The sequence below is a fragment of the Styela clava genome, chromosome 2 (genome assembly GCF_964204865.1).
Source record: "Styela clava chromosome 2, kaStyClav1.hap1.2, whole genome shotgun sequence".
NCBI classification, from domain to species: domain Eukaryota; kingdom Metazoa; phylum Chordata; class Ascidiacea; order Stolidobranchia; family Styelidae; genus Styela; species Styela clava.
This window is the reverse complement of record NC_135251.1, coordinates 17,306,902-17,328,942: the sequence shown is the minus strand read 5'-3', so window position 1 is coordinate 17,328,942 and position 22,041 is coordinate 17,306,902. Positions and strand designations below refer to the sequence as shown.

At 35.3% G+C, this 22,041-nt stretch overlaps 1 protein-coding gene across 2 annotated transcripts; it reads left to right on the top strand.

The window, feature by feature from the left end:
• Positions 1 to 4,677: 4,677 nt before the first annotated feature.
• On the top strand, positions 4,678 to 21,160 carry LOC120335503 (WD repeat-containing protein 20-like). Of its 2 annotated transcripts, none has more exons than XM_039403010.2 (10): positions 4,678 to 4,891; positions 7,669 to 7,800; positions 8,409 to 8,591; positions 9,412 to 9,558; positions 10,168 to 10,353; positions 11,912 to 12,920; positions 14,261 to 14,430; positions 14,716 to 14,799; positions 16,773 to 16,868; positions 18,097 to 21,160. In XM_039403010.2, the coding sequence occupies exons 1-10, from the start codon at positions 4,766 to 4,768 to the stop codon at positions 18,214 to 18,216; spliced, it is 2,253 nt and encodes a 750-aa protein (XP_039258944.2). In that variant the 5' UTR covers positions 4,678 to 4,765; the 3' UTR covers positions 18,217 to 21,160. The 2 variants fall into 2 exon arrangements, with proteins under 2 accessions (XP_039258944.2, XP_039258943.2); XM_039403009.2 differs by having other exon boundaries at positions 14,713 to 14,799.
• The last annotated feature ends 881 nt before the right edge of the window (positions 21,161 to 22,041 follow it).

The window sequence follows — 22,041 nt, the reverse complement described above, 5'->3', positions numbered from 1 at the left end:
TGATTATACATCATTTAATTTGAGAGCAAAAATCGCATTTAGGTAACAATCTATAATGATAAAAAATAACAATTTTGCTGACTTCATATCAAAGACTGAAATTATCAACCTCTTAAAAACAATCGTCACGGAGGAATTTTTCTGTGCAATCTTTTGCAAGACTGCATTCATCACAATCAATGGGGTTCGAATTTTAAATACAATGGTATTTTGAAAATGAACTGAAGACCTGAAGAGCCAGCCTCAATTGGCAGGTGACCAGTGCTTTTTACAATTTCTGCTAGCATTATGTCAAGGCTTCCAACGCGAATGGGCGCAAGGTATTCACGGTGTGCTAGATGCAGTTGTGAGCAGCACACCCTATGTCGGGAATACTATTTTGTGGTTTATTTCTGTTCCGAGGAAAGCATCGTGTGTCTCTTTACTCCCAAGTTCGTGTCGCAGTTGTCCACACGAAATCCAACAACTAGTCATTTTTACCAAGAGCAAGTGTTCAGTAAAAATTTCGGTAGTTTTTTGGAATGAAATTTAAATTCCAAGAGTTTTGTCTTTGAACCAACATTAGCAGAAACAGCGGGTTACGACAGTGCCTCTATATTGTTTGATGTAAACATTTGTCAAATTTGATTTTGCCCGCTATATATTGGATATTTAGTTGCTTCATTTGGGATATTTACGCTTTGTTTACGTATTTTCAACGTGTTTTTAAATGAAACATAGGCTACTTCGGCCTTACTATATGTTATTTGTAGCTTATTGTTGGCTAGTTATTTTTAAGGTGAGGCGCGAGACTTGACAAATCCTAAAAGGGGGCGCGGCTTAAAAAGTTTGAGAACTACTGATAGACAATCACCGATCCGCATTCGGTCTATGATAGTGCAAATTTGGTCTCGAAAATTTTGGTAGTAGATGTGCAAAGTTCAAATATATGGTCACGAAAGCCAAAACAAAATATTTCACTCACAATTTCTCAAAACTATACCCTGAAGGAAGCTTGAACTATATGACGGTTACCAGATTTGTGGGTCCACCGTCACATAGTTCAAGCTTCCTTCAGGGTATAGTTTTGAGAAATTGTGAGTGAAATATTTTGTTTTGGCTTTCGTGACCATATATTTGAACTTCGCTCCCTTGTTTTCTTTTCATATGTGGAGATTCTGGTTGGCCGATCTTTCCCCATCCAAGGAATTTTATTACAACATGGCAAACTGGTTATTAATCTTTTTTAGGTTATAGAAAACAAATCTCCTACACTTGTTTTATTTTTGTTATGAGCAAACGTGTTACTTTTGCATAATTTTTGTAGAGAATCCAGTTTCTTGTTGCTCCAGCCAGCCTCGATAATTTTTTATTTTCTTTCACATTCCATCTTTTTTACCCCTTGGGGCCTCATTGTTTCTATTTTCACCCACATTCTTCACTATAGCGCTGGCTTTATTCTTCATTTTTATGAACGGTTTTCACCTTACAACTTGCTTGCTTTAATATAATATCTTTTATTTTTTCCTTGTATTTACTACGATGCTTTCTTTTTAAGTTATTTCCTACGTCCTGACGGCTACTCATTATTATATTATATCTTTCTTTTTCCCTTGGGGTCTCATTGTTTCTATTTCCACCCCGAGTATTCTTTACTATAGCGCTGGCTTTATTCTTCATTTTTATGATCGGTTTCCACCTTTGCTCTAATATAAATAAATCTTTTATTTTTTCCTCGTATTGACTACGATCAGTACGATGCTTTCCCTTTTTCATTTATTTCCTACCTCCCTACCATCTTTAGCTCATTTATATTTATTTATTTTCCATTCTTCCCCTCTTCCCTATTTTCTTTCATTCCATTCACTATCTTAATTTATTTTTCTTGGCCTCGCTGATTCCCATTTTTTCTTATTTTCCATCCTACTTTCACTCACACAGCCTTTTTCACACTTCTTCCATCTCAATTTCTTTCGCGGCTCTCCCTGACTTCCTTTATTTATTTACCCTGGACTTTTTTGTTGCTTTTTGATTGCCGCCTCGCTCATTTCTATTATTCTGCACTCCCTGTTTAATTATTTCGCCTTCTACTGCGGCTTACTTTCGCTCCCACCAGCGCTTTGATATTTTTTATCGTAATTTTTGTTCGGCCTCCCTAATTTCCCTCACGTATATTTTTCGCCAATTATATTTTCTTTTTCTACCCTGCTGCACTTTTTCTTATTTTTATTTTTAGTTTTTACTCCCCCACCAACACAGCCTTGCTGATCTATATTATTCCCTCGTGTCTATTTGCCGATTTCTATTATCGCTCCGTTTTTACTCATGATCCCCCTGGACCCTGCTGCCTTTTTTTATTTGTATTCTTTCACACTCGTCATATTTTTATTTTGATGCTTGATTGTCGTACTAGACAGCTTCGCTACCGATTTGTTTTATTCGTTTTACCCCTGATCGCTGATCTCCCTGGACCTTCTTCCACTTGCACTAGACAGCTTTGCTGCCGATATGTATTATCCGTTTTATCCCTGATCGCTGATCTCCTTGGACCTTCTTCCCCTCGCACTAGACAGCTTCGCCGCCGATTTGTATTAGCCGTTTTACCCCTGATTGCTGATCTCCTTGAACCTTCTTCCAATCGCACCATACAGTTTCGCTGCCGATTTGTATTGTCCGTTTTACCCCCGATCGCTGCTCTCCTTGGACCTTTTCCCACTCGCACTAGAAATCGTCGGCGCCGATTTGTATTAGCCGTTTTACCCCTGATCGCTGATCTCCTGGACCTTCTTCCACTCGCACTAGCCAGCTTCGCTGCCGATTTGTATTAGCCGTTTTATCGCTGATCTCCTTGGACTTGCCACTCTTCTTTTCTTGCTCATTCTCAGCTTTTCTTTAATTTTGACTGCACAGCTGGCGTATATTCCCTTGGCGGCTGGTCAGGCTTGTCAGGGTTCATAGCTGCTCTGCATTTCTGCTCCCCTCGGTTGCCATTTTGCTTGCTGTTGGCTCCCTTCTCTAGTTCCTATATCCTCTGTATCTCTGCTCCCCTTGGCTTTTCTTCTCTAGTACATATATCCTCTGCCCTTGGTTGTCCTCGTATTGGCTCCCTTCTTGGATTCTCTTCTCTAGTTCTTATATCCTCTGCATCTCTGCTCCCCTTGGCTTCTGGTTCATATTTTTTCTGCATTTCTGCTCCCCCCGGTTGCTGTTTCGCTTGCACGTTGGCTCCCTTCTCTAGTTCCTATATCCTCTGCATCTATGCTCCCCTTGGCTTCTCTTCTCTAGTTCCTATATCCTCTGCATCTCTGCTACCCTTGGTTGCTGTTTTCGCTTGCTCGCGGCCAGAGTTGGATCAATTACATTATTTCAGTTCAATTACAATTTCTCCCTTAAACTTTTCAATTACATTACATTTACTCCGTGCAAAAAATATCAAATTACACTTACATTTACAATTACACCAAAGCAATACTCAAATATATGAACACGTTACACATGGTGAAGCAGTTCTTACCCTTGACGCTACCGCTACCCTCAAAAAAATTACCCCGACAAAATAACAAACATACTGCGTTGATTCGAAGCAGGTACCTCTTTAAATTTGTAGTAGCCTACATTTTTTACACGAAAAATGCTTTACCATGCAATCATGGCAACAAGATGCATAGGATAATTCGAAGAATTGAGTCTGCAAACTAAATTTATGACCGTCATTAGAGGAATACTAAAAGACTGGACGGAGGTTTATCAATTTGATTCTTTCTGGCTCTTGTACTGACCGTCTTATCTCTGGTTTACTGTTTCTAAATTTAGAAAACATATCAGATTAAAATTGACGCGGCGTTTAGTTCTTTTACATATTGAAACGATATCATACAGTATACACACTAAAAATATGTGTTAAGAATGATAGGTAAAACATACCATCGCAGGCACTAAAGATAAAAATCAGTATATTGTACCTGTATTGTGATGTACGCTCTGATACTACGCGCGGCCACACGTCATATTCCACCGGATTCTGATGAAATAAAAGCAATCAATGCAAGGTAAGCTATGGTCAATCAGTTTCCATTCCATCATACATGCATTTCTTGGGATTCTATTGCAGATCGCGCAGGTCGCGGAAATATCTGGTGCCCTAAACAAGTGCTTTTTCTGTTTAATGGTTAATCCATCACTGTACCTCATCAATGCAATACTTTTAACCTTCGTTATTCACGTATTGCGGTAGTCAGTACAGTAATCTTACCCGTAGTAGTGGAAAATCACTTAGAAACTTTTACTAGCGGAGGTTCAACTCGAAGTCTGTTGAAGAAAAGAATAAGATGTCATTTTAATTTCGGCGAAGAGTAAAGCCGATAATACGGCGTATTCAAATGGCGTACCATGGCCTCTCGTACGATTACCAGTCCGCGTCGGTATGGGGTTGGCCAGTTATTTGTTTCAGATGCCTGACTTGGTGGTGGGCTTCCTGGCGCTTAGTACGGCGCACTGCGAAGGAAACGAACATAAATCAAAACATAAATTAAGCTAAAAAATGGTCGAATAATTTAAATCGAAATCAGCAAAACAGTCTGGAAAATTTATCATAAAAGCAAAAATTACCCAACCCCACCGTGTGGTTGATAAAGAAATAAATATAATGAATATGTGACCACTGGGGGCATTGCTGGACCAATATTATTTGGGTTGCATCCTTGTTGTTGATTAAATTCGCCCGAAAGACAGTGGAGTCGCATTTTTGCAAACTATTTTGTGGCCGTTTCGCCCTTTTATTTCGGCCATGGCATTGGACGGAGGGGGCAGGGAGTTGGATATCAGGTCACGGTTTACCACCAGAGAGGGAACTTACAAGCAAATGCCAAACTTTGAATACTGCAGACCAAACAGAGTTCCATACACTGCGCAGGTGAGTGCTAAGATAAGATTTTGTCGTTATCCTAGACACTGTACTGCTGTACTGTGCAGAGTTATGGTACAATAGTAAGGGTCTGGTATAGTTTAGTGCAACATATAGGGTGGTGTAGCCTGTCTGGGGACGATTTCATTCAAACCGCTATAAAACAAAAACCAATAATTCCAACCCGCCAATTTTTTCATCGTAGGTGCATTGGCATTTATTTTACACACTAAACCTCGAATTAACTTTCTACGACGAGAGGTTAAAGCTATACAAACCACCAAAGTACGACACTCTGAAGACGTATTTGCGACCAAACGACTAGTCTTCGACCACGGATTTCAAGCCTTGAACATCGTTTCTGCTGCTTCGAGACTAGGGCCATGCGTGAAAAACTTGGGCTTTTAACTGCATTTCTGACCGTCATATATTTTAAGAACACGTTTATTTCGAACAAAACTCGTCAAATTATAAACAAAGCACCGCATCACAGCAATCAAACAGACAAAAACAAATTGGTCAGCAAAGATAATATTGACGTATTGGAAATGTGCACCCCCCTATTCCCCCTCCTTTAAATGTAGAAACGCGAAACTTTAAAGATGGTTAAAAGAAACACAACTCTACCCACCTGCCAAGTTTCATCTTTTTATCTCTCTTTTTCAGAGAGACAATGGGTAGTCGGCAACATGAAAAAATGGTCCGGTTTTCGGTCTTAACTTTTTCGTTTGTGGCCGCATTTTAGTGTAATCTCGCAGAGCTGCGGGGGATAAGTGGACGTTAACGCGTGAGAAATATCCACGCTGTTTGTTAATTTTTTCGACATTAATTTAATCGATGAAGTCGATGGTCGTGAAGTCGATGGCCGCAAAGTGACTAAGCCACCCTACTTCTAATTAGCCTGGCTCAACAATTTTTGCATATGTCATTCCTAACCCCCACCTGACTACTTCACTAAAAAATTACGTCACTTGAGGACGTTTAGACCTTTGAAGTGTACGAATGGTCGTCCAAAACGGGTCGGCGATCACCTGAAATCGAGCAAGCTATTTCTCTTGTTTTCTCGACGCAACGATCCCGATATTAGAGTAACTGCTGGCGTTAGAGAGTTCGTATGGTTGGTGCGAATGCCATTTTGGGCGATCGTAGCTATACATTTGCAAGCTCTATGACGTGTTGTGAGGTCGTAGTGAAGTAATTTTTAGATGACATAGTCAGGTTAGGAATAGTTAGGAATAACATATGCAAAATTCGTTATGCTGCGCCCACCAGAAGTACTTGTGGTACTAAACTATACCAGACCCCAATAGTAATACAACCCAACCTCTTTTCATTGAATTTGGTCTCAATTCATACTGAATATCAATTAGTTTACAAAAATTCTGTTTGGCATTGGGATTTAATTGGCAAAAAGGTAATAATACAGTAATATTATAATAAGGCATTGGATAGTCTAATTGAAGTATGGGAATATTAAATCAATTCAATCCTCAATATTAGGATATGGTATGCTTTCTCCATGTTACTGTACTCAGCTAGTGGAAGAAGTTGCAGTCCATGGCGGGTATGAGTGTAGTTCATCAATTATTTGTTTCAGACCCATAAATTTCATGGAGAAAAAACCTGTTACTGACCAATGGTTACAGGGTTGCGGGAACCTCCCCAAAACGACGAGCTGGCAATTATGTCGCATAAAATTGTTCCCTATGCTTTCAATGGCATGTGTATTTCTGACGGTAATGCTTGAAATGATGCATCAACCGGCAAGCCAGGATTGAAACATCATCCAAAATTTTCAACCGTCTCCGGGTTGCTTCTCACTAAAGCAATTTTTTTCTGACAAATTCCAATTCATCAATTTCGTATATTCTGTCCTAATATTGGTCATATAACCTGATTCAATATATCTTCAATGGATATTGCAAAAAGGAACCTATTGCCAGCATAATTGTAATCAACATAGTCTTTAGGCATTATTGGAAAGAGACAAAAAGTGGCGCTAGGGACTTGATGCTTAGACTAACCTACTTTTATAATCCAGAGTTATCTTCAATTTTGCTTTTGTTAATTGAAAATGTGGAGTACATATGTACTTAGTTTAAGTTGTGTTGGGGACGGTTCCATTACATTTGAACCCACGTACATTTGAACCCATGACAATTGCACCTGTATGCTATTGCACCTATGGAATTTTTTTTGTTTCACGGATAGTTAAACCCATACTAACCCTAACCCATGGGTTTTAGCACCCGCATATAGATTGAACCCGTGGATATACGCATGGGTTCAAATGTACATGGGTTCAAATGTACGGTCACCGTTGGGGACTAATATAATACCGGTAGATATTTTCTGGTTTAGATTGTTGATGGGCGCTAGATGCTTCTTTTCGTTTTTTTTATTGGGCTTTGCTGCTGCCTTGGTTTCTTTCACACTTCTGGCTTTTCTGATAGTTTTCTTGATGACTCCAACAGCAACAATCTGTCACATGTCAGGGGCAATATCTAAATATCACCTTGGCTAAGTTCTAGTTTACTCGATTTGTTCTTTTCAGTAATAACCAACTGCCATTGATATAATCCTACTGCACTATCTTGCCACTAATTTTGGGAATTTGTTTATATCTTTGGTTAAGTTATTGTTGCATCTTTCTATGTCTATCGTAACTTGATAAGCAGAATCAAAAAACAGACCAGAGAAATGAGAGGTGTGACAATAACATCCTAGTAACATAGCACTACTACATGTCTGTTTGCACTGGTGTTGAATTTATGACTTTTATACAGGGACCACCATCTGCTGTAACTCCTGTAAAAGCTAGTTTCACTGAAATAGATGATAAAGATGTAAAATATACAAGAATTGTCTTCACTATTGGACGTGATCTCTTTTATTTCAATTATGAAGGGGTAACTCAGGTACTGTTTTCATAATATAGCTTTTAAGAGTGTGCAATTGAAATTTTTGACTGAAATTTATACATTTTGGTACATTTCATACTTTTTTGCTAGACATTAGATATATGCAGGTTATATTCCAGGATCAATTAGACATAGGCGGCACCAAAGACTGCAAGTGCACCTTCAATTCTAAATTATGTGAATATACAGTACAATCATAGTTTGTGTTGTTCATATTGACGTGATGTTGATAAATTTCAGCCAAAAATTTTATATTTTCGAATCACTTTCATCCTATTGGCAAAAATGCAAAAAAATTTTAATTATATTTGTTGGGCAGTAAGAAAGTACATTAATCTACCATTTACTACATTTTTGTGTATTAAAAACTCAATTGTTCTTTATATTGTATGTGTAACATTTCACTTGTTCATTGTTTGTGTGCTTGGTGGGCATATAAGGGTGTATTAAATGAAGCCAAAAAACTTGAATAATACTGATTAAAATAAAACAAACATGATTAAGATATATTGACTTCACTTCAAAAGTTTCCACAGTTGGGTAATGCTGTTTTGAATGCAATCACTTTTGGTAATTTTTTTCTTATCTCTAATTTGTTGTCTCAGCCTGTAGATCTTACAAAACCACTGGACAAACGAACATATAAAGGTGTTGCACCAACATGCCACGACATCAACAGACATACTGCCACCATGGACAGTGTTCGGGTTGCTGTTGGATTTGCAGCTGGACAAATTCAAATTATTGATGTTGGAACAAAGGAAAGCTTAATGATTTTAAATGAGGAAGTAAGTGTCTTTACGTTGTGTGTTTTGACTCATGCATAGATACGCATTTACATGCCAATCGGCATAAAAAAACTAATATAATAAGTAATAATTAACTTACTTACGGTACATGTTACATAAGATAGATATTAGTGCCTTTTGCTCTCTAACAAGGCCCTGTACAAGAGTTACTGGTATCTAAGTTAAAACATTGCTGTACCATTGTTTATGTTTCAGGAATAGAAAAGAGGAATTTTTTCTGTTTGGATATTTTTTGAATACTAGTTGCAAGAATTCAGTTACTTCTTGTTTACATTGTATATGTGCAATTTAATAGTTGCATGTATAGTATCTTTATGAGGGCGGGTGATATCAAAAAATAAAAAATGTGATGTCACAGTACAATATTATACATGAACTTATTTATAATGCATGATGAGAAAAGAATACAGGCTGAGATTTCATTCAGAAATGTGTATTTTTATCGAAAACATTTATTTTGATTTCTCTTTAATCCAACTCATTTCAATGTATGTGACATTGTAACTGTAATAGTTTTGACATTCTGATATTCATCTTTCTCAAATACGATTTGTTTGTATTCTATGTTGAAAGTTTTTTACACAGACAGCTCCGTTGGGAATAAATATGTGAGAGGATAACTGGACTCTTTGTCGTCATGTGCTGGTTCACATAACCACCAAGTCCATATGTCCGAAACAAATGTTAACTATTCCCATACCCGACACGGACTGGTAACTGGATGGGGGTCTGTGGTTCTGAATCGTCTTTCCTCTCCACCCGGATGAATATGAAAATCCCATTTATTTATTTTTTTCAGAGAATGGTGGACAAGATATCAACAACATGTGTAAAATGGGTCCCAGGCAGTGATACATTGCTGATATCATCCCATGCTAACGGTCACATGTATACTTATGATTCATCACATGAAAATATGAATGTTGTACCTCAGTATCATGAAAAGGTATGTTTTTATTAAAAAATAACTTGGGCATTTTTTTTTTCCTGAAACGGCTGTGTGATATGTTTCTTGGAATGAATCATGTCTGTGACATGATATTCTGAAAAATGGAAAAAAATTTGTAAAATTTTTGGGGCAAGTACATGCATGGGGCAAGTCTTTGTTGTCTGTCATTCGATTAAACACAATGAATTGAAACACTTTAATACAAAATGAATCAATCATAAAAAAAGGTCGAAGACATGAAATCTCATCCATCAAATAACATTTATCATACTGTCACAGATACAACTTGTTATTAATAGAATGGTTTACAGTATGATGTTTACACAAAATTTGTTCTGGGTAACATGTGTGCAATCTGTGTATTTCTCATTATTTCGTCAGGTTGCTTTCGTACTCTATTAGGGAAAGATACCATATATAGTACAAATACAGGATATCCCATATTCCTTTAAATTGTCAAGCATGCTTGACATTGCGAAATGGAATAACTTTACAGGAGTTATTCAAGTCCATAAATTTTATATGCATTCAACTAAGCATTATGTTTCTATACTCCTACTAGTACTACATCTGCATAGAAATATTTCGTTTATTTTTTGCTTTCAGCCGCACAAAACAAGTGGGGATATTACAATACATACATTGAAAAACAAAACTTACACCTCACCGACTGGAGCTCCATTAGGTGTGTTGAAGAATCCCCTGTATAAATGGATAGTTACCAATGACAATTCTGCAATACACGAATTCCAATTTTCTGCTGATGGAAAGAATATCGCCATTGTTTCTCAGGTTTGTCACCTAACAAAATTATTGTTTGTTTTCTTATATTTTTGCCGAAGCTGTATTCTATAACGTTGCTTATTTGGATTGTACAAAAACAGTCAAATTAACTTGACATTGACTGCGAGAGAATCTTTATTTACATTATGGTGGTTCAATGTCATACCTTCTTTGTAATTAATTATCTATATCAAATAAAGTTTTCATACACCTATGTACATAATATGCTTATTCTGTTATGTTGTAATACCTGCTATAAATTACTTAATTGACGAAATGCTGGGTCTGTTGCTTGGGATATGTTATGTTCCAAAGATGATATTGAAAATCCTTATTTTAGTGCTAAGTTCAGACACTCTGAAACCTATTACCACTGGTTCCCAATATTTCCATGTGCTTCTCAAAGTACGTCCACATTAACTCTGCTTAATACGAGTTCATTGTTACATATCTTTTGCTTTTTGTTTCAATTCTAATCCTATTAAAAATAAAGGTTTGAGTTCAAGTTAAAAAAGGGCCAATTAGTCTGTAAATTCAGTGATTTCGATAAATCAAAGAATTATCTGAATTTGGAAAAATTTTTAAAATTTTGAGTTGTAATGAAAATTTAATAAAATAAGATGAGTGGAATAATCTCAACAAAGTAATGATACTTGTATTACAATTTTGGAAGTTTTGTTTGTATATAAGATCAAAAACATGCGTTTGCCAGAAAGGTGACTGACATATAGGTCTATATCGCCGCTGTTGAACCAAATTAGCTTATGTCACATTTTGAGGTTTTGAGAAAATCACAATTTTGTAATTTTCAGATCTGTACAGCCAAGTCTATAAATAGACTTAAGGCACTACCTAAAATCGAAACTAAAACATGTGCAGTTTTGAAACCCAGACTAGAAAAGGGCCCTGGTTCATAGAGACAGAATAGGCTATCAAATAAAGTCTATTTTTGAAAAATGTGACATAAACTTCTTTGGTTTACTGCCGAGATATATAGGGTGTCCATAAAGTCTTTTTTTTAAATTGCAAATATAATTTTTCGATACCTTATTTTGTTTTGGCCCTCACATATGTATTAAATGAAGTTAAAATACTTATAAACAATTACTGATTAAAAAACCAACAAACCTGATTAAGATATATTGAGAACTGACTTCATGACAAAATCGAAACTGTAAAGGGACTGTATACATTTCCACAATATATATGCTTAAATGTTCATTTAAGACGGATGGTAAAATGATTTGATTGTTTATGATTTGATTTTAATATTGTTCCCCCGGGAGGAGAAAATGGATGTTACTGCTCAAACACATGGCAATCAACAGTCAAGTGATATTTCCTACGATGATGATGTGCCCAAAGATCCTCTCACATATAATCATCTCCACAATATCTGAGTCTGCAAACATACTAAGGTTAATCAGAATGACAAGCATGTTTCTAACTTTTATCATGATGCGCCAATCCTTAATTCGATTTTCTTTTGGCTGTTCAAATCATTCGGCCAATCCGATCTTCTTTTCATAGCTTATGGCTTCAACTGAATAACAGTAAATATTTTCAGGATGGATATCTTCGTGTCGTGGATTACAACACTTTCGAAATGAAAGGATCAATGAAAAGTTATTTTGGGGGATTACTCTGCTGTTGCTGGAGTCCTGACGGACGTTATATAGTGACAGGAGGAGAGGATGATCTTGTAACTGTTTGGGCCTTTTATGGTGGCTTCGTATTAGCCCGTGGTCACGGTCATCGATCTTGGGTCAGCAATGTCTCCTTCGATAAATACTGTTGTTGTATACCTGACGAGGAAGATGTGATTAACTGGTACAGTAGTGAATCTCCTTCCTTATCCCATAATGATGTTAAGTGCAATTCCCATTCAAGATCATCCGATAGTCAAACAGAACTACAAAACAATAAGTTTATTCAAAGGGGAAGACATGCTGCTGAATCTACCAAATTAAAGCTGAATGATCATACCCAAACAAATAAAAAAGGGCAAAATTTAAACGATAAAAGAGATCTTCGCTCTCCTGTTAATGATTTACATGATCTTGTCAGACGACAGAGAACTAACAGTACCGTTTCTAGATTATCAAGGATGAGTTTAGCTGGGTCGGTCGATATTCCTCCTAGAATTTCATATAGGTTTGGTTCCGTTGGACAGGATGCACAATTGTGCTTATGGGAATTAACAGATGAAACTTTATTTCCGAGACGCAGAACTGTGACAATGTTAAACAGTCATGGTAGCGTTCACAGCCGCGGACGTGGCGATATTTTTTGTTCCCATTTTTTAAAACCCACTCATCATCAAACACCTTCCCCTATTAATGGACACGATTCAAAAGAGAATATTTACGATGATTCACATTCTGGAATATCACCGGAATATATAACCCATGCGAGTGAACTGAAAAGTAAACATTCCAAGTCAAATAGTACATCAAACGTAACGTCGCCTATAAAAGAACATACTTCAACATTTTCTAAAGGACTTCATTTTTTTACTTCATCAAAAGATTCTTCCAAAGCTGATCATAATCCTGTTGCTGGTTCAAGCAGTGCAGGTAAGATTACTTTTGTTATGGAAAATTGTTATGGCTACGTGTGGTGCAGAAATTCTTAGTGGTTTCAATGTACAAATATTTTTAAGTCAAAAACCTCATTCGTCGTCCTAAGTTAAACCATTTCCAGATGACATATATACTAGTGGTTTTATGTGTTTATAATTTATACCTTATCAAAACTGAACTTCAATAGGAAAAATTGCAATATTTTTTAATAATATAAAATCTGTATTCATAAATGTTTTTAGTATTTGTTTGTCTGTATCCTGCTTTTTTCTGTAATATAAAATTGTAATATGCACTCACTCTACAACATTTTATGGCTTGTTCACATACCATCACTTCGGACAAACAATCTCTTCTAGGTAGGAAAAGTTGCAAATTTATAAAGACATATGTTTTTTAGTAAGCATGTTTTTCATCTCATTTAGCTCATTTCCTTATATCCATGTGCTGTATTAAAATATAAACCAGTTTGACGCTGCTTGATAACGCGTATGGTTTTATCGTATCTCCCTTCACCCTGGAATGCCATTTTTTATTCTCTATTACAGGGGTTCCCAACCGGGACTCGTGGCCCACCAAGGGTACCAGAGAATAGTTGGAAGGGGGCCACAATACTAGGCGCAAAACTGATTTTACTTTTCACTTTATAAGAAATTCCCCGTTCTTCCTAGTTTCATTGTTTATTTAAGGGTATTTCACAGGGTGTTTTTACTTTGTCAAGCATGAATTGTTTGAACATTATGGGATTTGGAATATATCAATCAAAATAACACCATAGATACCATTGGAATAACTAAGGGGGCCATGAGTAGGGCTGGGCATTCTCGAATACCTTGTGATTTCAGAATCGAATCGAATAATTTTTTCGGATTGAATCTCGAATACTTGGAAATATATAATTATAAGCGACTCTTTTATATTAATTGGTCCTTTTAACAGATGAATTACTGAAGACATAGAATACATCACTCAGATAGATTACTGAGCGTTCACACACAATAACAAACACGTTTAATCAATAATTCACTACAGAAAATAGTCATGTTAGAATAGTATGTTAGAATTGCGTTGAAAAAATATGATTTCAATGAAAAAAAAATTGGGAAATTCACCTCGATCATTGGCGAAAAAAAGAAAACAAGATGGCGGCGATTCGAAATTTAGCTCTGAACCTATTCGAATAATTTACTATTCGATTCGAATATTCGATTCTAAATGCCCAGCCCTAGCCATGAGTGCTGAAAAGTTAGCGAAAAGAGGCCAAGAGCATATCTCAAGCATGGTAAAACTGGACTGGACCGAAATATCAAATTTTATTTGAATTTTAATCGCAGGTAAATTTGCAACACTTGGTAGCAGTAATGAGCACAATCAACGCAAAGAAAATATTAAAGAACATAAAAGAAACCTTAGCATGCCACACTTTGGATCAAAAAATACAAACCACTCTCAAAGCTCTTCAAATGGGATCACTAAACATCTTCTTCAGACCAAAAAGCAAAAGGTTAGATCTTTTTCGATTGTTTCAATTATTTTCAGAAAGAGTCTGGTATGCGCTTGGATAATGTTAAATATCAGTGGCTGCTTGTTTTGGGCTTTGTTCGGAGCAAAAGTTTTAATAGGCATCGTATAAAAAAATCTTTTGTGATTTGAATTTCATTCAAAAACTTCTATTTCGACATTTCAAATAATAACTACAGATATTTATTCTTTTGTATTCTTGCGTTTTATGAATTTACGATTGATTAAAATTTAAATAATAAGGTAACATTAACTATTATTTCAGCAGATAAAAACTCTGGGAACAAATTTATGTCCACGACTCGAAGAAACAACAATGTTGGAACCTCTTGTTTGTAAAAGAATAACACAGGTAAATTATTTTGAGCGCTGCAATATTAGTCATACCCTAATTATGCCCAAATGTTGTATAAATCAACATGTATTTGTATATTATTATTTTGAAACAACTCTCAAAGTGACTGAAAATCAAACTTGAACCATTTTAAGCAGTCTGTGTCAAACGCCTGGTTTGAAAGGTCTGTGTCCAAGTCCGCATACAAATTTCGAGTAAAATACTGTGTGCCAAGTAGGTAGCACTACCTTGAATATTACCATTCGTCTTTGTAATTTGAAAATTTCCTCTGGATTATAATTATTCATTTCCCGTATGTAATATTGATTGAGCTAAGGCTATTAATTTTGATGATTAAAGAATATTTACAACATTATCAGTTCATTCAGTACAAAACTGTTGCATTCTTTTTTGTACTGGATATATTGGTCACAGTATATACACCTCATGTTTTTTTGAATTATTAATAAGGTAGCTAAAATCGAAACGCAGTCCGGTAGTGGTAATTTATGTCTTGGTGAAGTGTTTTACCGGATTTGGATTCAGATAGATTTTGATCGATTGATTCAGACTTTAGAGCATTGTTGCTGATTTATAAATATTTTAACAAATGGGTAGTGTGGGTTATGTAAAATTTCTCAAATATACAAAGAATCTAATGAATATAAAGGAAAATGAGTAATTTATGACGTACTTTGAGTCATAGAGCTTGACTACAAATAATTGGGAGTATCGATTCTTTTCTGTCGTAATTGACAAGCACAAATTAAATTTTTGAATGTGCTTTATTATACTACCTAGGATGTTTTTATTCTAACCTTTCATAGTTACTATTAAAATATATCATAAGTGTGCAATTGGCTGTAATTTTCTTCGAAGTGTTGCACAGAAGCCCTATTCAGACATATTGTGCTTAAGTATGTTGTAGGTTTGTGGGACAAGACTTTGAATCTTTTCTATACATTTTTTCCTTTGCTTATTTGGATATCCTTATTCCTCTCTCACTGTTCCTTGTTATTTCTTCAATCCTTATTAATGGATCCTTAGCTAGTGTTACCTGCAGCTCGTATTCTACCTTCTGCACAGTTTGAATAGTTTACAATATTACAACAAGAATATCGGTCGGTGACCGAAGACTCATCGATCGAAACTGCGGTTCGATTCATGATTCTGTAGTGATACCGCGTGTCCTATCACTAATTAATTGATAACTCGCTTATTATACGACATAATTCATCCAAAATCGATAGGCTTCTTGTCCGAGATATGATGAATGCACATGCAAAATTTGGAGCAGATTCAACCTCGCCTTCTTGAGATATCGCGTTCATTTAACAGACAAACAAACAGACAGACAAATACCTATCAACCAACCTTAAGATCGATAAGTAATGATACTAAATAAATAAACAATATGAAGAAAACCACACCAAATACAAAGTAATATTTTTCTCCCATAAAACAACAAAAGTTCCTCTGGCGTTAACTCAGTGATCCATTCATTAGTCTACATTATCTGTATATGACCTTGTATATGGTTCCCCTCCTGGTCGTCTCCTAGTTTCAATTCCTTCATGCATACAATTTGGTATTCTATAAAATGAATAAATGTAGATTGGGGTTGAACACTAACTTTGCCAACCAGAACTCCAGCCAAGATCTTTCACCTTGATGCTAAAAACACTTAGCCAACCATGCCAATATGTCTGCTACTTTTCTATTGAACACTAAAGTTATTAGTTGTATAGATGATGAATTTCACAAAGTAGTATCCACAATATTGTTTCAACAACAGACAAACAAGTCATGTTTCCCAATTTCTAGCATCTTTAATTTCTTGACGTATCTTCGAAAAATGTGGTAAAGCTGTTTCGATAACAATGAAAACATTAGAGACTTGCTTTCAAAATCTCTAACCATATCGTGAAACTAAATATTTTGCATGTTTCAAATTATATATTTACTATTACTATTGTATTCTATTCATACAGGGTCGACTTAATTCTATTAGTTTTCAAGAAGACAGTATTGTAACTGCATGTCAAGATGGTTTTATTCAGACATGGGCAAGGCCACACCAGCATTTGGTAAGAGTTAATGGAAGAATAAATGATTTTTAGTCAAGAATTGACATTACTAATGCACACTGGTAGTAAATCAGAAATAAATTCTGCCAAAAAAATTACTATACATAGAATTTCCATATCAAAATTTTGCTGCTGTAATGTGATGATGCTACCTACTAATCTACCTATGAATCATAAATGGTGGAAACTAATTTGAAAAATTGACGATTTCTATTCATTGTTAAAAAATGTATATCAAGATATTTCATATTTAAAAGGGAATTTAGCACAAATTAATTGATGTACATGGCTGAAGAATAAAGATTATGTTATTCTGATTCATCATTCTTAATACTATCTCGTTCAAGCATTTTTGTGTCAAATGCTAATCCTAAGTAGGGAGAAGATAAGGGAAAAGACCTGCAGTTCAATACACAATATTTTAGTACCATAGTTATGACTCCGCCACCAATCATGTCCACATTTTGGAAAATCAACCAGCTTTTTATTTCATACTTTACACCAGTGGTTCGCAAACTTCCATCACCCGTGGTCTCCTTCAAAGACTCTCAACATTGTAGGCCCTGCTTTTCTTTAAAATTGCTTAGTCTCCCTGTAGGAAATAAATGCATTGCAGTCAAAAAATTAAACAAATCACAGTTAGTTTACTTTAAATTAATGCAGTCATGGCTAACAGTCTGCAACCAACTTGCCTAATGTCTAAACAAGTCCATGGACGTCATTTTGTGCCGTCTTTGGGAAATGTGGGGAAATTACTATAAATGTAATTTGGCAAACATCATAGTATATCAACGTGTTCGGCTGAGATTCTCCTTCGAAACGTGACTTTGAAATTCTTTCTACCTAAAAATATTAGTGAAAATAGTAAGTATGTTTCAATAGTTGTGTGCGAAATTCCCATAAGGCGCCATGTAAGATGACTGAGAACAATAGGCACAAGATGGTGTCCATTGTCTGAGAGTTGCCTCGCTTGAGTTATATATACGCTTTGGTCATGGCATTTGATAAATGTCTTTTTTTGTGGCCTCAGAGAATCACCCTTTTCTTCTCCCATTTGGAAAAACCTTGCTTTAGACATAACAATGACTAAACTAGAGGCTCCATTATATGGTTTCATTATTTTTCATATTTATCTTGTTGCTTTATTCTCTTCCCCGATAAATATGAAATACCAAGTTTTACCTCAGCACGGAATAGTTTAAAAACCTTTTCAAATTTTTTTTTGCAGCTGCAACCAGTTTCACCACCTAAATCATCCAATACAAGTAGTTCAACTAATATACCTACTTCACCTTCATCACCACCTAAAATTTCACCTTCTTCAAAATCTCCCGGAACTGTGGTATAAGGAGACAGTAGACAGGATATCTCTCTACAGCCGAGCTGTATAATAAATTTAATGATAACTTAATTACCTTGTAAAACTCCATTTCTAGTGAGAATGTGATAATGGTGTTTTAGCCAAGTACGATACCGTAGATTATATTTTAATCATACAGTCTTGACCAGTATATATATTTTTCATGATTCATCGTTTTGTTACCTAATGAATGGCATTACAATCTAGGTTTATATAGATATAAATATGCTAATTAGATGTTAGAAATATTAAAATGTAAATGAGAATACAGAAAATAAGGAGAAAAATCACTATTTAACACAATTTCAGGTAAATGGCACCTGAAATGATTCCTAATTTCGGTATCTGCTGCGATGATATCTCAATTTTCAGATGCGTACCTAATGTAACTTCTGGTTTGTAATGTTCAAAAATTTCATAAATAAATACGAGAAATGGCCAAGGCTGGCTTAAACACATTCTATGAAAGGCTTTGAATTCCAGATCTATTCCACTAAATTTTTCCACTTTGATCAAAATAATTACGTCACTTCTGTTTTACTAAATAACACATATATACTGTGTTTTTCCAGAAAATAAGACGGGGTCTCATTTCAATTTTCTTTCGAAAAATAACACTAGGACCTAATTTTTGGGGATGTCGAAAACAAAATTACAAAGTAGAAAATTTCGAGATTTTCAAATATACAAAATTTGAAAACCGAATAGAAATATAAAACAAGTTTTTATTAAAAAAACTGCTAAACCTTGATAACTCAAAAATGGCCACATCATCTTGCAAGTCACTAAATTGATTATTTCAATGAAAATTTCATTTGACTGAATTTTCTGGCGAAATTGCGCTATCTATCGACTTGGTCTCATTATAGAGGGAACAGTAAAAAAATATATTCTTTTGGTACATTTTCTATCTTGTCCATTATTGAATAAAACCTCTATTTTGACTAGCTTGTCCAATGCCAATTTTCTTGCTTAAAATCACAATTTGTAGGTTTCAAGAAAAAACAGGAATATTGAAATTGAAAACAAAAATTGTTAGAAAATATTACAAAGAAATGGTGCTTTTTGAAGTCTGTATATAATCAAAGTTTGAAGCAATATTTGTCAAGTATTTCAATAAAAATCACAGGAGTATAAAAATCAAAATATCGATTATCCTCATTTCCGCAAAACAGCTTTTTCAAGGTAGTCTTTTTGGGGTAAAGCCCTCAAATTTTCTGATGAATATTATATTTTAAACTATTCAAGAATTCAATATATTGGCTCTTGCTGATGCAGGCCAATCTATCACTTCTTAAACATCAGTCGTAATATTGATAGCAATTGAATTCTCTTATAAAATACTTGTTCTTGTTTTCATTATCTCATTCATGGTAGTAGTGTTTTACATTTATTTACCATTTATTTTGTTGTGTCTTTATGAAATGTTATCGCTGCCAATTGATGGAATAATTTATCTTTTTTGGTCTTGTCGAGTGATATTAATAACTTTATTTATAGTAATTATTATTATAAAAGAAATTTTTTTTGGCATTGCATACAACAACATCACTGTCAAGTTGGTGCATTTCGTTTTTGTTTATGCATTTTCAACCTAAATATGGTCGATTTTGAAATTTATTTTCCCATGATGAAGTTCCATTATTCCAGTTCATTGGTCATTACATTAATTGACTTCTCACTACTTATGAACATACAGGCTGTTTTACCGGCCATCGTATCAAAGAACATCATCTTGGTCCTGCTTAGAAATAATGATTTAATTGAAATCTAAGCTTTGGAAAATCACCGGCAATCAGAGGGTGCAATATGACTGTGTACGGACTTTTGCCCGTGGCCTTCCCGACCACAAGATAGTTCAAGTTATATATTTGTTTTTAATTGGCTTCAGGAGTTATGCACATGGATAAATGCACATACCGGTAGATTGTTTATGGATGTTTATTTACCACAGTAGCGGTATATATCTGCATCATGTGGCACCAGCCTAACTCTAACCCGCTAAGCCGTACGAATAAGGCGAATGCAAAACAAAGTCACAACTCAAACAACTTGTGGTTACTAAGATTAATTTGTATTCTGCTGGATCGGCATGTAGCAGAATAAATTTTGTTCTACCATAATAAAAATGTGTAATAAAGTGGGAAGAGTTTGTTCCAAAAACTTTGTGACATTTTACGAAATACCCTGCTAATTCAGATTGTTCCAAAACCATCCCTAGTCCTGCATGATTAGTAGAGCCCCACTTTTTCCAATATTATATATATATTGATAAAGAGCACCATTTTTCATTAAATTTAGACAAAGCCAAAATTTTTGTTCTGGGTGCACATCATTCACCAATACATATAAGGGAGTAGTAATGGCTGTGAGTGACTATTCTCAAAGAAAACTTTCATAACAAATTTCAATTCCCCTCAGCCCCACTTTTCCCAAGATTATATATATATTGATAAAGAGCACCATTTTTCATTAAATTTAGACAAAGCCAAAATTTTGTTCTGGGTACACATCATCCACCAATACATACATATAAGGGAGTAGTAATGGCCGTGAGTGACTATTCTCAAAGAAAACTTTCATAACAAATTTCAATTCCCCTCAATCCATAATAAAATCCTGAATACCTAATAAATCCATTTTGTGTTTGTTTAATTATAAAAAAAATCGAATGAAACAAGTATAGGGTTTTGTAGTTTTCCACATATTTGTTGAAAAGCCAATACTGCATTGTCACGCAATACTTGCTATAATAATACCTTATTCATTGTTCAACTACCGTTATATTGCGCTTAATTCTACTTTATCCTATTTATTTTAGTTTGTCAAGAGTTGATCGTCAACGTTTTATCATTAATTTTCCTTCTAATTTTTCTGCGATTTCTAGAATACTGTTCAATGCTTTAAAATTAATCTTTTTCCATGACTGAAACATCTGTTTATTTCTGCTTCTGATACGAGGGCACTCGCCACAGTTTAGCGGTGTACCCTGTAGGACAAATGGGAATGGTAGTTAAGAATGCCTAACCAGATGGATAGGATAGTAGTTTCATATTTATAGAATCAATATTAAGCCGTTGAATGGCTTAATCATATGCGACCGGTTACCTGTTCATGTCGAGTATGGAAACAGTTTCAGTATGGACTTGAAGATTTCCAACTGGGAGTCCAAGAATAATATGTATCATATGAAATTGATAAAGCAAAATGTGATTGCTATTGATCTATCCTGCATAAAAATACAAATTAAAGGCATCTTTATAAACCGGGCTAAGGGTTTATGAGCGTAACTCTGAAACAGAGGCCACAATGTATGAGAACGCAATATATTGCGCCTATGAATAATTGGTCTTATCGTTTCAAAAATTTGTCACTTGTTCTAATTCAATGGGGGATTTGTTCTTGTGTATATGGTGTAAGCAAGCACTTTTCAGATCACCCAAATATATGGCGATTTCTTTGTAGCGATCTGATGGGGAATACTGTGGAGAGAAAGAATTATTAGGAGTCCCGAACTTATGTACTGGGGTTTGTAATTTGGCCGTCTTGTCAACTCTCCGCTTCCCCTGAATAAACACATTATTTTGTGTAAGTTTATTTAGACTCCCAAATTAGTAGGTACGGTTTAAAACGTAACGAATTTAAGTTTTGGTTTAAGGTTTTGCCAGAAAGAAGTGGTACTCGCCTGAAGACACGCGTTGTTAGTACATTATCCATGATATTGGGTATCCTGCAGTATGCGCACCAAGATGTCGCATAACCTGAACCCTAACCTGGTACACAACCGGAGTTCAGGTTGTGCGCCATCTTGGT